This window comes from Aspergillus pseudodeflectus (genome assembly GCF_044049435.1).
Source record: "Aspergillus pseudodeflectus strain CBS 756.74 chromosome Unknown BJX68scaffold_11, whole genome shotgun sequence".
Lineage (NCBI taxonomy): Eukaryota > Fungi > Ascomycota > Eurotiomycetes > Eurotiales > Aspergillaceae > Aspergillus > Aspergillus pseudodeflectus.
The window spans coordinates 178,631-190,862 of NW_027263787.1; the positions used below are offsets into that span (position 1 = coordinate 178,631).

General features: G+C 54.1%; 6 protein-coding genes across 6 annotated transcripts; 2 read left to right on the forward strand and 4 right to left on the reverse strand.

Annotated features, from left to right (window-relative positions):
* The first annotated feature begins 5 nt into the window (after nucleotides 1–5).
* BJX68DRAFT_232073 (E2 ubiquitin-conjugating protein UBC1) lies at nucleotides 6–1,760 on the forward strand. Its single transcript, XM_071039432.1, has 3 exons — nucleotides 6–919; nucleotides 975–1,279; nucleotides 1,330–1,760. The coding sequence occupies exons 1-3, from the start codon at nucleotides 659–661 to the stop codon at nucleotides 1,502–1,504; spliced, it is 741 nt and encodes a 246-aa protein (XP_070901460.1). The 5' UTR covers nucleotides 6–658; the 3' UTR covers nucleotides 1,505–1,760.
* Nucleotides 1,761–1,898: 138 nt separating this feature from the next.
* Nucleotides 1,899–3,472, forward strand: BJX68DRAFT_30426 (TFIIH complex kinase subunit CCL1). The gene is made up of 2 exons (XM_071048939.1): nucleotides 1,899–2,382; nucleotides 2,444–3,472. The coding sequence occupies exons 1-2, from the start codon at nucleotides 2,047–2,049 to the stop codon at nucleotides 3,377–3,379; spliced, it is 1,272 nt and encodes a 423-aa protein (XP_070901461.1). The 5' UTR covers nucleotides 1,899–2,046; the 3' UTR covers nucleotides 3,380–3,472.
* A 15-nt stretch (nucleotides 3,473–3,487) lies between these two features.
* On the reverse strand, nucleotides 3,488–6,464 carry BJX68DRAFT_30422 (ATP-binding cassette family ATPase ARB1). The gene is made up of 2 exons (XM_071048938.1): nucleotides 5,475–6,464; nucleotides 3,488–5,427 (listed from the first exon to the last, which is right to left on the reverse strand). The coding sequence occupies exons 1-2, from the start codon at nucleotides 6,048–6,050 to the stop codon at nucleotides 4,159–4,161; spliced, it is 1,845 nt and encodes a 614-aa protein (XP_070901462.1). The 5' UTR covers nucleotides 6,051–6,464; the 3' UTR covers nucleotides 3,488–4,158.
* An 81-nt stretch (nucleotides 6,465–6,545) lies between these two features.
* Nucleotides 6,546–8,208, reverse strand: BJX68DRAFT_30449 (HPP family protein). Its single transcript, XM_071048940.1, has 2 exons — nucleotides 7,281–8,208; nucleotides 6,546–7,227 (listed from the first exon to the last, which is right to left on the reverse strand). Exons 1-2 carry the CDS (start codon nucleotides 7,608–7,610, stop codon nucleotides 6,640–6,642), a joined length of 918 nt encoding a protein of 305 aa, XP_070901463.1. The 5' UTR covers nucleotides 7,611–8,208; the 3' UTR covers nucleotides 6,546–6,639.
* Nucleotides 8,176–10,038, reverse strand: BJX68DRAFT_232078 (putative NAD binding Rossmann fold oxidoreductase). The gene is made up of 5 exons (XM_071039433.1): nucleotides 9,606–10,038; nucleotides 9,453–9,548; nucleotides 8,983–9,386; nucleotides 8,846–8,933; nucleotides 8,176–8,793 (listed from the first exon to the last, which is right to left on the reverse strand). Exons 1-5 carry the CDS (start codon nucleotides 9,886–9,888, stop codon nucleotides 8,582–8,584), a joined length of 1,083 nt encoding a protein of 360 aa, XP_070901464.1. The 5' UTR covers nucleotides 9,889–10,038; the 3' UTR covers nucleotides 8,176–8,581.
* Nucleotides 10,039–11,291, reverse strand: BJX68DRAFT_232084 (O-methyltransferase). Its single transcript, XM_071039434.1, has 2 exons — nucleotides 10,295–11,291; nucleotides 10,039–10,231 (listed from the first exon to the last, which is right to left on the reverse strand). The coding sequence occupies exons 1-2, from the start codon at nucleotides 11,054–11,056 to the stop codon at nucleotides 10,187–10,189; spliced, it is 807 nt and encodes a 268-aa protein (XP_070901465.1). The 5' UTR covers nucleotides 11,057–11,291; the 3' UTR covers nucleotides 10,039–10,186.
* Between the last annotated feature and the right edge of the window lie 941 nt (nucleotides 11,292–12,232).

Below are 12,232 nucleotides of genomic sequence, written 5' to 3' on the forward strand. Positions count from 1 at the left end.
GAGCGAGGAACCAGTAGTTGGGTATTGCAGATTTCTACGATCAGGCATATGCGTTAGTGCTGCTGGCTGGTGACAGGCGCAGGCGCTGCAGCGTGGTCGAGTCAAGGCTGGTTAGGCTGGAATAGACATTTGCTCAGCCTATTAAATAGTCCGGGCCAGCGTCAGTCACCAGCGAATGCGAGAGGGTGTCGTGCCTTTCGGAAAAGTAAGGAAAGAAAGCTTCGGTGACCAGCTGGGGATTGATTCTGCCTTCATCAACCTCTTTGCTTCTTCATCAAACTCACATCCTTACCAATATCCCCCCAGCCCGTGTAGACAAGCGCACAGCTCCTTTGTTTTTACTGGTTTACACCTCCCCATCCTCCCGTCCCGGCCCCTCTGCTTCCCCTCCAACCCGCGTGAGGCTCTGTCGCAACCCAAGGCGTTTCCAGTCATATCTCCAGCGCAGCGCAGCTTCCACGTCACCCACCTGCGTGACTCGGTATCTCTATCCTGTTATCTCTAGTATCCTTTTCATCAACTCCAAGCTCTCCATATTGCTTCCGCTGGCCGTGCTAGAGCGTCACATACACAGACCGCTAGCTTCCCACCCCACGCTCAGCTATCTCAGCTATCTTTTTCCTTAAAACCACCAGACCTTTGCTGAATATCCATACCCATGGCGTCCAACCGCACTCGCCGCATTGCAAAGGAGATCGCGGATATCCGCGCAGACACCCACTCCCAGATCACCGCGGAGCCGGTGGGCGACGAAGACGACATCACACATCTCCGGGGCTCGTTCCCAGGGCCGCCTGGGACTGCGTACGAGGGCGGTACATTCAAAGTCGACATCAGAATCCCCACCGAATATCCTTTCCGACCGCCAGTGATGAAGTTTGTGACCAAGGTCTGGCACCCGAACGTCAGCAGTCAAACGGTGAGTTCGTTTCCAGCTTCCGATTCCGCTCTATGCTGATGGGTTGATCGACTAGGGTGCCATCTGCCTTGACACTTTATCGTCCGCCTGGTCACCTATCCTCACCATCAAAGCTGCCCTCCTCTCGCTGCAGTCGCTACTGAGCACACCCGAACCGAAAGACCCGCAAGATGCCGAAGTCGCTGGTATGCTGCTTCGGAATCCCAAAGAGTTCAACCGTGTGGCACGGGAGTGGGCTGCTCAGTATGCGGGGGCTCCTAGGACATTTGCTGGTGAGGGTAGTGGTGGTGCGACGGACGAGTCGCTCAGACAGCTGGAGCAGAAGGAGAAGGCGGACCGCGAGAGGGAAGATCTTTCCAAGTAAGCTCCACCTTGATTGTGCCGGAGGGTTCCTCACTTACACCTGGCAGATATGACGGATATAATAAGCAGTTGATTGACCGGTTCTGCCACATGGGCTTCGACGTGGACCAGGTCGTGGCAGCCTTCAACTACTACGGCATCGACAGGAATAACGGCGAAGACTATGAACTGGAGGAGGCCTACATGGGCGATGTCACAGCACGGCTCCTCGGTGAGCCATAGACGCAGCTCTGCCATTTAGCAGGGGATGGATTTGTTTCGTATAAGTGGACTTGATGACGAGCACGGTGCCTGGCGAATATTTGACTTTATGCCCTCTTGGGCTTTGGCGTTCAACCAGAAATAATGCTGCCATGACTGATTACTGACTGCATACATTGCTGATTCTGCATACTGAGGTCTGAGCTTGCCACTTGGATAGTCTTGGTCGTATCTCTACTCTTTAGCCTTAGCCTGAATTACAGCTACTTGCAATAAAGCTATCAAGTAGAGTTGTAAGATGGTCTATGCTGTAAGTAGTTGTAGCTCGCAAGCTGTTGATTACCGGATTTGGAAGCGTATCGATAAGCACGTGGATCGCCGACAGCTTCAGCGGACCTCAGCCTTTCTTTGATCTCCGCAATCCAATTCTCGACCATGAATCGATGAATGCACCAATACTCCTATAGCGAGCGTATTTCTGCTTTGAGAATCCGAAATTACTCCCGCCTCACTCTACACCGCTATCGCTACTACGAGTGAACCACATTCCACTGCCGATCGCCATGATCGAAGACGATTTTTACCGCACCTCGTCACAGTTCCGCCTGTGGTCCTTCACAGAGGACTCTCTACGATTACTACGGCAAAACACAAACAGTCTCGCAAGTGACCGCGTACGGGATGCGCTTCGCCGAGCGCGCGAGGCACGACAGTCCGCCAACTCGTCTGCGACCGGCACACCGAATCCGAATGGAAGCGACGCGGATAGCAAACTTGGGGATGAAAAAAATATCGAATGTCTGACGCCGGAAGAGGAGCAGGACCTCGTGCGGTATTACTGCGAGCAGATTGTTCAGTTGGGTGAGAGCTATAAGCCTCCCCTGCCGACGATAGTGAGGGTATCTTTTCCCTTGCGCTTATATTCCGAGGGACGATCGAAGCTGATACTGATCTTTCTAGGCCACGGCAATCCAGTACCTTCGCCGCTTCTACTTGACCAACTCACCCATGACCTACCACCCCAAAACCATCATGCCCTGCGCTCTCTTCATCGCTACAAAGACCGACAACTACTACTTATCCCTCCGCCAGTTCGCCGAGGGCGTACCGGGCGACACATCCGCAGAGGACATCATCGCCCCCGAATTCCTCGTCATGCAAAGCCTCCGTTTCACCTTTGACGTCCGCCACCCCTTCCGCGGCCTCGAAGGCGGGATCATGGAACTCACCGCGATATCCCAGGGCCTGGCCCAACCCGCACCGCACACACCACACCAATCCCCCGAGGACCTCCGGCGCACGATGCTCTCCCTCCCGCAACCCCCCAATACCCAATCCTCCTCCTCCTCCTCGATATCCGACCGCCTCGCGCGCGCGCACCACAACACGCGCGAGATCCTCAAATCCGCCGCGCAAATGACCGACGCGTACTTCTTCTACACCCCGGCGCAGATCTGGCTCGCCGCCCTCTGCATCGCAGACAGACCCCTCGCCGAATTCTACCTCGACACGAAACTCGCCGCCCCCGATCTCGACGCCACACACCCACTCACCCAACTCCGCTCCAAAGTCCTCACAACACTAGACAGCTGCTCCGCACTCCTCCAATGCTACAAACCCCTCGCCTCAGACCCCGACCAGAAAAAGGCGCTCCGCCGCATCGGGAAGAAGCTATACCACTGCCAGAATCCGGAGAAGGTTAACCTGGCCGGCCAGAAACGGATTCCGGCTGCGGCGATGGCGGCAGCCGCTGCGTCGGCGAGTGACCCGGCGACGCCGGAAAGCGAGATGGAGCGGTTGGCGAAGAAACGGAAGCTTGAGAGTGAGGCGAAGCGGAGAGATGATATCTTTGGAGGGGAGTTGGTTATGGAGAGAACGAAGGAGAGGCAGGGGTAGGGGGTGGGATACGCCTCTTGCCGTGATTACTGAAAATGACATGTTTATATAGCGAAATATGCATAAATTCTGGATAGACAAGGTTGCAATTGAGTAACTCTCGTTGAGCTTTCACTCGAGCTTGGGATCAACACATAAGACCCTTCTTCTGACCGGCAGTCCGGCGACAATTCAAGCCATACATAATGTTCAGTTACTCTAAACCGAGCGTCAAAGCCCGCCTCAACCGAAAAGCCCGCTCTTTAGTGCTTGACCTTCACCTCAGATCGGTTCAGTTTCTTCATCCTCAAGAACGTGAATCCTTCCTCACTCTCAGCCAACACCTGAACAAACCTAACCTGACAATCTCTACGCAGTGCTCGACATAACGAACAGATCCTACGCATAATAATGCCAAAAAGATGACTGGAATAGTCAATTCAACTCACCGCACCGAAGTCTAGTTAATGGGGGATGAGGTATGAAACAGGCCATCTAAACAAAGCACCCAACGAAAAGCAACTTGGTAGAGGTAAAAAAAAAAGAAAATGGAATATCTCCAGAAGCATTCAAAAACAAAACCGGGGAGAGTGAGTGTATATAGTTCTCCGCTCCCAGTATATCATCCTCCATCTGTGGGACGGTTCATCACTCCCAAGACTAGAATAAAAGGTAGGTAGGTAGGTAGGCAAAATGAAAATCGAAACTTTTTCCTCTTTTCCCGCAGTATTTGCATCGTTCGTCTCTAGCATGCCAGTCGTAAAAGAGAAAAAGGTACAAGAGATGAGTCAGGGAGCCGTTTAGACGGCACCCTCGGAAATCATCTTCTTGCGCAAGTGGTCCTTGTAGGCACCGATTGAGCCATCCCAGCGGCGGACGGTCTTGTGTTCGCAGACCATGATGTCCTTGGCAATCTTGTCGAGGAGACGGAAATCGTGAGACACGACGACGACACCACCGCTGAAGGCGTTGATGGCATCAGCCAGACTGTCAATGGTGGGGATATCGAGACCGTTTGTAGGCTCGTCGAGCAGGATCATGTTGGGCGACTCGATGGCGAGCAGGGCGAACACGATACGACTCTTCTGACCTTCGGACAGGGTGCCCATGAGCGCGGTCTGGGACTCTCCAGAGAGACCGTAGCGACCGAGCTGCTGGCGCCAGTACTGGAAGTCCTGAGACTGCTCGGGGAACTTGTCGCGGACGAACTCGAGGGCGGACTTGGTGAGATCGAGCTGTTCGGCAGAGTGCTGGCTGTACATGCCGAGCTTCAAGTGGGTGTGACGGCTGACACGGCCACCGATGGGCGAGAGCTTGCCGGTCATCAGGCGGAGGAGAGTGGACTTGCCGACACCGTTGGGGCCGACAAGGGCAGTTCGGGAGTCCATGTCGACACCAAAGTCGAGGTGCTCGTAGAGAGTATCCGCCCACTCACCAGAGTAAGAGAAGGAGACATCATCGAAGGAAAGGACGGGAGGCGGAAGCTTCTCAACATCGGCAAAGCGGAAGCTGAAAACGCGGTCGGGGATCACAGGCTGGATGAAGCCGTCGGCCTCCATCTTGTCGAGGATCTTCTGACGGGACTTGGCCTGACGCACCAAGTTGGCGTAGGTACCAGCAGAGGCGATGAACTTCTTGATGTGAGCAATTTCTTCCTGCTGCTTGTGGTATGCCTTCATCTGGTTGGTCTCCTGTTCGGCACGGGTCTTGTGGTACGAGTCGTAGTTACCACCGTAGTAGAGGAGCTGCTTCATGCGCATGTCGAGCATGTTTGTGCAGACACCGTTGAGGAAATCCTGAGAGTGAGAAACCAGGACGAGAGTACGCTCCCACTTCTTGAGGTATTCTTCCAGCCACACGCACGCCTCGAGATCCAAGTGAGCAGTGGGGTCGTCGAGCAGCAGCAGCGAGGGCTTGACGAACAGAGCCTTGGCGAGGGCGACACGCATACGCCAACCACCAGACATGTCCTTGGTCTTCTTGTGAATTGTCGTCTTGTTGAAACCGAGACCGGTCAAAATGAGAGAGGCACGGGTGTGGAAGGTGGAGGGGTCCATTTTGTCCATACGCTGGTCATATTAGCGACGTTTACAACAGAGAAGAAAAGGGAACGTACATCGTACAGATCCTCGAGAATCGGGCTGTCGGGGCCCTCCTGCTCCAGAATCTCCTCAGCCTGCTTCTCCATACGGTCAAGCTGGTTCTGAGCCTCAGTAACAACCCACTCGAGCGCACCGAGGTCGCTAGGAGGGGCACCCTCGTTGAGAAGGTAGATATCAATGTGCTCGGGGATGGGGAACTCGCGGGCATCGATGGCTTTGAGCAGCGTGGACTTTCCGCAACCGTTCTCGCCGAGCAGACCGTAGCGGCGACCGAAGTTGAGTTCGAGGGTGGAGTCGGTGATGAGGACCTTGCCGTGGAACACGAGCGAGGCGGAGGTGATCTTGACGTCGCGAGACGAGGCCATCGACGAGAGCACACCGGTGGTGACACGATCCGACAGGCCGTGCTTGTCCATCTGTGCTGTGAGCTTCTCGACCTGCTTCATCTTGGCGTCGGTGGTGGCAGGCTGGTCCTCGCCAACGTCAGAGTCGACGGGGGTGTCGTTCTTTGACGACTTGCCGGCCTTCTTCTTGCCTTCGCCATCGGCGGCGCGCTTGGCCATACGGGCGGCTTTGGAGGCGGACACCATTTTGTCTGAGGGGTGTGATGGGGTGGGATAGAGCGAGGGAGAGGAGGGGAGAGGTGTGAAGGCGAGGTGAAGGAGGGAAAAAATGAGAGGTGGACCAGGAATTAAAAATAGCGGGGGCGAGCCTTCCTGTTGCTGAGGTGGGGGAGGAGTCGAACAAGCCCTTATCGATAGATGAAAACAATGCAGACTCGACGCAGCCAGAAGAATGAAAATAGCTGCAAGGAGATAGGAGGCCAGAGATACTTAAATGAACAAGTACCAGGCAGGCAACAGACGAGGATGAGGGGCGATAAGAGCAGAATCAGAGATTGCACTGATTGTGCTTGTGCTTTTGAGCCTGAAAGACGCGGCAAAAATTCCTTCGGCGGTGGAGCGCCAAGTCACGCTTTCATTGGTGCCTCTACGTCATTCGAGGGCCGGGCGTGGCGGGGCTTGGCCCGATTGGGCATTAATTGTCACGTGATAGTAAAGATCCTCACGCCTGACTAATCTCTGCCTTGCTATTGACCATTCAGGCACAAACGTTGAAAGGTATTTTGTTGATATTGAATATGGCGAATATGTACAATTCCATATGCAAGGATCGAAACTACTCCTGCATCCGCTCACATATCCTCTCTAGAACCTCCCTCTCATCCGCATCTACCCAAAGGTTATCCGGGACCATGACCCTGCCATCTCGAATGACGAGCTGCATCGGTTCCATGTAGCCAGAGACAGACGAGCCAGAATCACTCTCCTGCTTCTTCTCATGCACACTTTCAATATCATGCGGGCGCGGCTTCGCATTCTTTCCAAGCGGATGCGGCGTCCACCAGTAGATTGGGAACCGACGCTGGATGTTGTTCAGCAGGAGCGCCGTCGTCAACATCAGAGAACATCCGAGGAGCATGATGGGGATCAGCCACCAGCCCACTTCGTGGAGTTCAGTCGCGGCGAGCAGAGCTGTTGCGCCGGCGGGTGGGTGGACTGTGTTTGTGAGGACCATGAGCATTGTTGTTATGGCGCATGAGAGGGCTCCAGCAATCTCGGGTTTGGCTTGGGCGCTGGGGTTCAGTGCGAAGAGCTTTGCTATACACACGCCGATGGTGCTTGCGATGAGCTGGCTGAAGAATGCGTTGCGCGGTTGAGCGAATGGTGACTCGATGGCGCAGAACTCGAGGACTGCGGCGGCGCCCTGGTCACGACGTTAGTAAGTAGGCACATGAATCTAAGGAGTGTGGTACGTACAAAACTGCCAACAATGATGGGCGCATGGTGGTTTTGGAACTCAGGTATGTGCAGTGAAACCTCGGAGATTAGGAGCACGCCGCAAAAGGCTCCAATGAGAGACCAGTACGCGATGACGATGTTCCCAACTGTCTTTGGTTGCTCATCGCCTCTATACCCGAAGAAATGAGAAACAGGGCGAGGCAAATGGTGCCATGGTGGACGGGGGAGAAATCGGTTCAGCTTCGCATCGATGTCAAAGTGCCAGCGGCTAAAGTCGATACTGTGCCGGCGGTGTTGATGCAAGGAGGGCCGCGAGGAATGTTGTGAGGCGCGGCGGTTCCCTGACATGCTGCCACACCTTATTTGGTCTCGGACTGCAGGTGTTGTGAATGGTATGGCTACTGGCGGTAGTTTGCTGCTCCAACAATAAATGGTCCAAGAACAACAGAGCCTCAATTTGATATGACGCTGAAACTTGAGACTCGCGAGGCGTGAAGAAACGACGTGAAGACAACAGCCGCCGAGTACTATCCACCAGGGAAACAAGTGAGGAGAACAGCTGAAGTGTCTGCTTAGGTCCCTGAGCGCGGACAACAGAGTCGATATATACCACGAAACACGGAGCAAGCCAAGCAAATTACCCCAGAAACAAGTGGCTAGGACAGCGGAGCAAGTCTTGTCTGCAGGCGTAACCTCTGGCGTATATCACGTCTTCCACTGGAGCTTTGATCACCAGGCCAGAGACGGAGAGCGAAACGGGCTCATTTTGAAGCCTGACAAGAGGGACAGCAATAACCGTCGTAACCGCATCTCCGCGGACCCAAGCCTTTTCTTATAGTAGATTTGCACAGGCCCGCGTGAGGAGAAACCTGGGAGTTACGAAACCGATCCTGGCAGTGCGCAAGAGTGCTGAGTTGCGGTGGTCAGTCTGGCTCTTCCAGTCACATAGTTTGGGTTGAGTAACAGAAATTCCGGGGGCGGCTTAGCGCGTAATTAGCCTGGCTGGGCTGGGGATCGCCGTACGTAATGTTACGATGAGGTCATGCTTGGTATTTTTGGTCATCACTGCACAGACTCCATCGAAAGGACGGTGAGGCCCTGTATGGTGATGTGTCTTGATTACCGCTTACGATATTTTACTCAGTGTCGGTAAGCATTGCGAGTGGACTCCATTACATGCATGTTTATTCACCTATTTATGGGCCTCGACGTGGTCGGGTAGCATGGGATACCCCGACCCAACACCGAGTGTACCCCGATACGAACGGGCGTGCAGAGGTGGCAGAGGTGCGGAGAAGGTAGCCATGGCGATCAGAAAATTAGAAATCCAGCGTCTTGCCCTGCTTGGAGGACTCCTGCGCCAACTCGATCAGACGGATAACCTCTGCTGCCTCCGCACCGCTGGCAGGGAGCTCTCCCTCGCCGGATAGAGCGCGGGCCATCTTTCTATAGTATTCAGACCACGTTGGCGGTTCAACTGTGGGAGTAACCTCGCGGACGGGCTTGCCGTCTTTAATAGTTGTGAGTGTGCCTGGAGAAATTGTTTAGCGAGTGAGGGGAAGAAAACCGTGCGGGGTACATACCATATCGCTCCTGTGGCTCGCGGCCATAGCCACTGTCACTTGGCCGCACACCAGCCTTGAGCTGATCTTCCTGGCAGTCGAGGTGGAACTGACTCGTCAGTACTCTTTCACCAGGAACGGAACAACACATAACAAACCTTCTTGAACGTGCCCTTTTCACCCCTAACCCAGAATCGTAGCTGCTCCTCCTCGACACTCACAACACCCGCCTTGGCCGTAACCAGGGGCCCATTCTTATAATGCAGGAGAACCGTAAACGAATCCTCGTATCCCGATGTGTTGACTTCACGCTGCGAGCCCACGAATCCCGTCACACGGTCCGGCTTGCCGAGAAGATACACGGCCTGGTCGAGCAAGTGGGAGCCGAGATCGTGGATCGCACTTCCGCCGGGGACAACCTTGTTCTTCCACTTTGAGACGGAGGGGGCGGGCTCTTGCGGGCGGTGGCGGTCAAAGTGTGTTTCGAATTCGACGACGCGGCCGAGAGCGCCGGTTTTGACGAGTTTGCTGAGGGTGACAAAGTCGGCGTCCCAGCGGCGGTCTGTAACTGCATGTCAGAACTTGCGCCGTGGTTGTGATTGTAATGGGGGTCGGGTTCGATTCTTACTCTGGTAAACGGCAAGGTGCTTGTTCGCCTTCTTTGCGATTGCGACCAGCTCCTCGGCCTCCTTGTATGTGGGTGTAAACGGCTTCTCGCAGACAACTAGCTATTGTCAGCACACATTCTCAATTGGCGCCTATATTTTGGAGAAAGGCCTACCATGCTTCCCAGCCTCAAGCGCAAGCTTGGCCAAGTAGAAATGCGAATCCGGCGCGGTGGTGATGACGACTACGTCGACCCCCGCATCCTGAACGAGCTCTTCGGCGCTGCGATAGGACTTGATTCCTGGGTGATCCTTCTCGGCGTCATCGTCGGGCTTTGGGGTTCGCTGGACGACGGCATACAACTTGAATTGCGCGACCTCCTGAATGAAGGGAATGTGGAAAGTTTTGGCACTGAAGCCGTAGCCGACGACGCCGACGTTGAAAGTTTTGGAGGACATGACGTGGGGTATGGAGGGGAGGGGTAGTGAGGGGTAACACGGAGAGATGAAAGGGAGAAGAAAATGGAGAGTGAAAGTATTTAATGGAGGAACAGGACAGGGTCCAAATATATCTTATATTCAGACAGACGTCTATTCAAGAATATTTCTAATCAAGCGCAGGGGGTAGAAAGGCCGCTGGTGTGGGGGAAGGTCCTGGCGACGGCAACTCTGGCTCGGGCGGGGCGTCCAGCGGTTTCTGATTTCCGATCCGGCCACTCCTGCCTTTCCGAATCTTCTAGACTGCAACTGTCTCTCCTCATGCCTCTTGGATTCCAACACACCGCGTCACCTCAATTGCATCCTGTTCGCTTATTAGCTTCCGAAACTCCACATATCCCGTGGAGACGGAACGGAGGGAACTCACCCGACACCCCTCGGGCTGCCTAAACACGCTCTCATACACCAAATTCGGGTTCCCGAGAATCTCAAACTCGGGCACGCTGTCACTGCCCATGTAAGATTGCACTGTGCGCTCCGCAAACCCCTCGGTCGTGTATGACTTGACGGGGCCCTTCTTGGCCGCCTCACGCTTCTGCTCGACTGAACTCCGCACGTATTCCAGGTACGGCGGGTTGCCGGGGTAGATCACATTATCGGCTGCGATGACCGAGACGTTGGGGACGATAAGGCCGAGCTGTTCGCACAGCTTCAAATCCGTTGTGTACGCGGGCTTATAGTGGTCGATGAAGATGAGCTCGATCTGCTTGACTGCACCAGTCTCATGCAATTGATTCAGCAAAACGTCGCTCCGTCCAATGAGGATGGTCACGAAATCTGCTAAGCCAGCCAACTCAACGAGCTGAGTTGCAATAGCTGCGAATTCAGGGTTCAGCTCGAGACTATAGTACTTTTTCCCACCGGCGCGGCGCACAGCGTCTCCGAAGAGAATGGCCGAGTAGCCGACGTAGCAACCGAGCTCAATCATAATCTGCGGCTTGTGCGTGTCGATGAGTTCAAGGACGATCGGGCCCTTCTCGTCGCCGACAGTCATGAAGTGCGTCGTCTGGGTGTATTCATCGATGAGGTCGACTATGCGCTTGGGGTTGTTGCGGAGGTTGTCGATGTCCGGGTGGTTTGTGATGTAGCTGAGGAGCTTCTGCTCTTTGGTTTCGGAGGAGTCTGACATTGTGATGTTTGAGTTTATCGTATTGCGCTGAGAAGCGTTCGTATGGTTTTGTCGACGCTGACAAGGCGCCGGCTCGAAGTATTTATATCATTGCCTGGTTGCACCAGTCAGTCGCACGGAAGCTCGTAACAACATCCGCCTTCTCATGACGTTATCTCCGCCTCTTCTCCCTTGCATGACCATTATCTAAAGCCCGAATCCTTGGGCAATGCTGGATACGTGGGGTGGAATGCAGGGTGGGGCGGTTGATCCAGCTCCCAATCAAGTACTTATCCCCGAGCCTCGGACTTAGCGGGGTCGCGAACTAGACGCAAGGGCCGAGGGTGGTCGAGATCAACATTAGCGATGACTCAGGGCGTGAGTCACAATCCTGCAACTCGATGCGAGAGATTCCAGGGATATCGGTCGTCGATACTCCGGGGATGGCTCGTATTCGCTCCATGGAAGTGCAAGGAGTTAGCTGCTGGATACGAATAAACATGAACCTGACACGAGCGCCGCGCCCAGAAGAGCAAACGAGCAGGCAATACAACGATGCGCCAACGTGTAACTTGATTATTTCAAAGCATCCGAGGAAGTATGGTATGTGAGCATTAGCCTGTACGTAGTTGCACAACAGGTTCCCGATCCATCGGATCTGATAAGATTATCATGTGGTTCTATATATATCTCTGCGTGCACCAAGAGCGCATCTATACTTGTTACTCAACACTGTAGGCATGAAGTACATATATATCGCAAGGATAATGAAAAGACGCTCTTAATTACTGGGATCAATGCGGACCTTTCCGATATGTTGTCATTTTGAAGTAGAAGGAAAAAAGGGTATCGCCAAAGGCAGGTACGACCGGGCACCGGCGGCGAGGTCGATCGCTTTTTAGGTGTGACTCCCCCGTCTGGAAGTGCACCTGCCTCATATAGAAAAAATCGAATGCAGAAGGCGCCATCCGTAAAGTTGTCATTTTGGAAGGTAAAATGGTCAAACTTGGAAGACCCAACCATAGGGCGAAGTCGCACTCGTCCTTGGGGAAGAACTACTCGGCCATGTGGATTTTTGAGGACGGCCAGGACGAACCTGTCCGTATCCTGTCTAGCCGATATATACTATTTTAAGGAAATTGGATAGGAGAACGATACTGCCTTTGCTAGCTCCGTGTGATGGCCACCGCGTAAGCT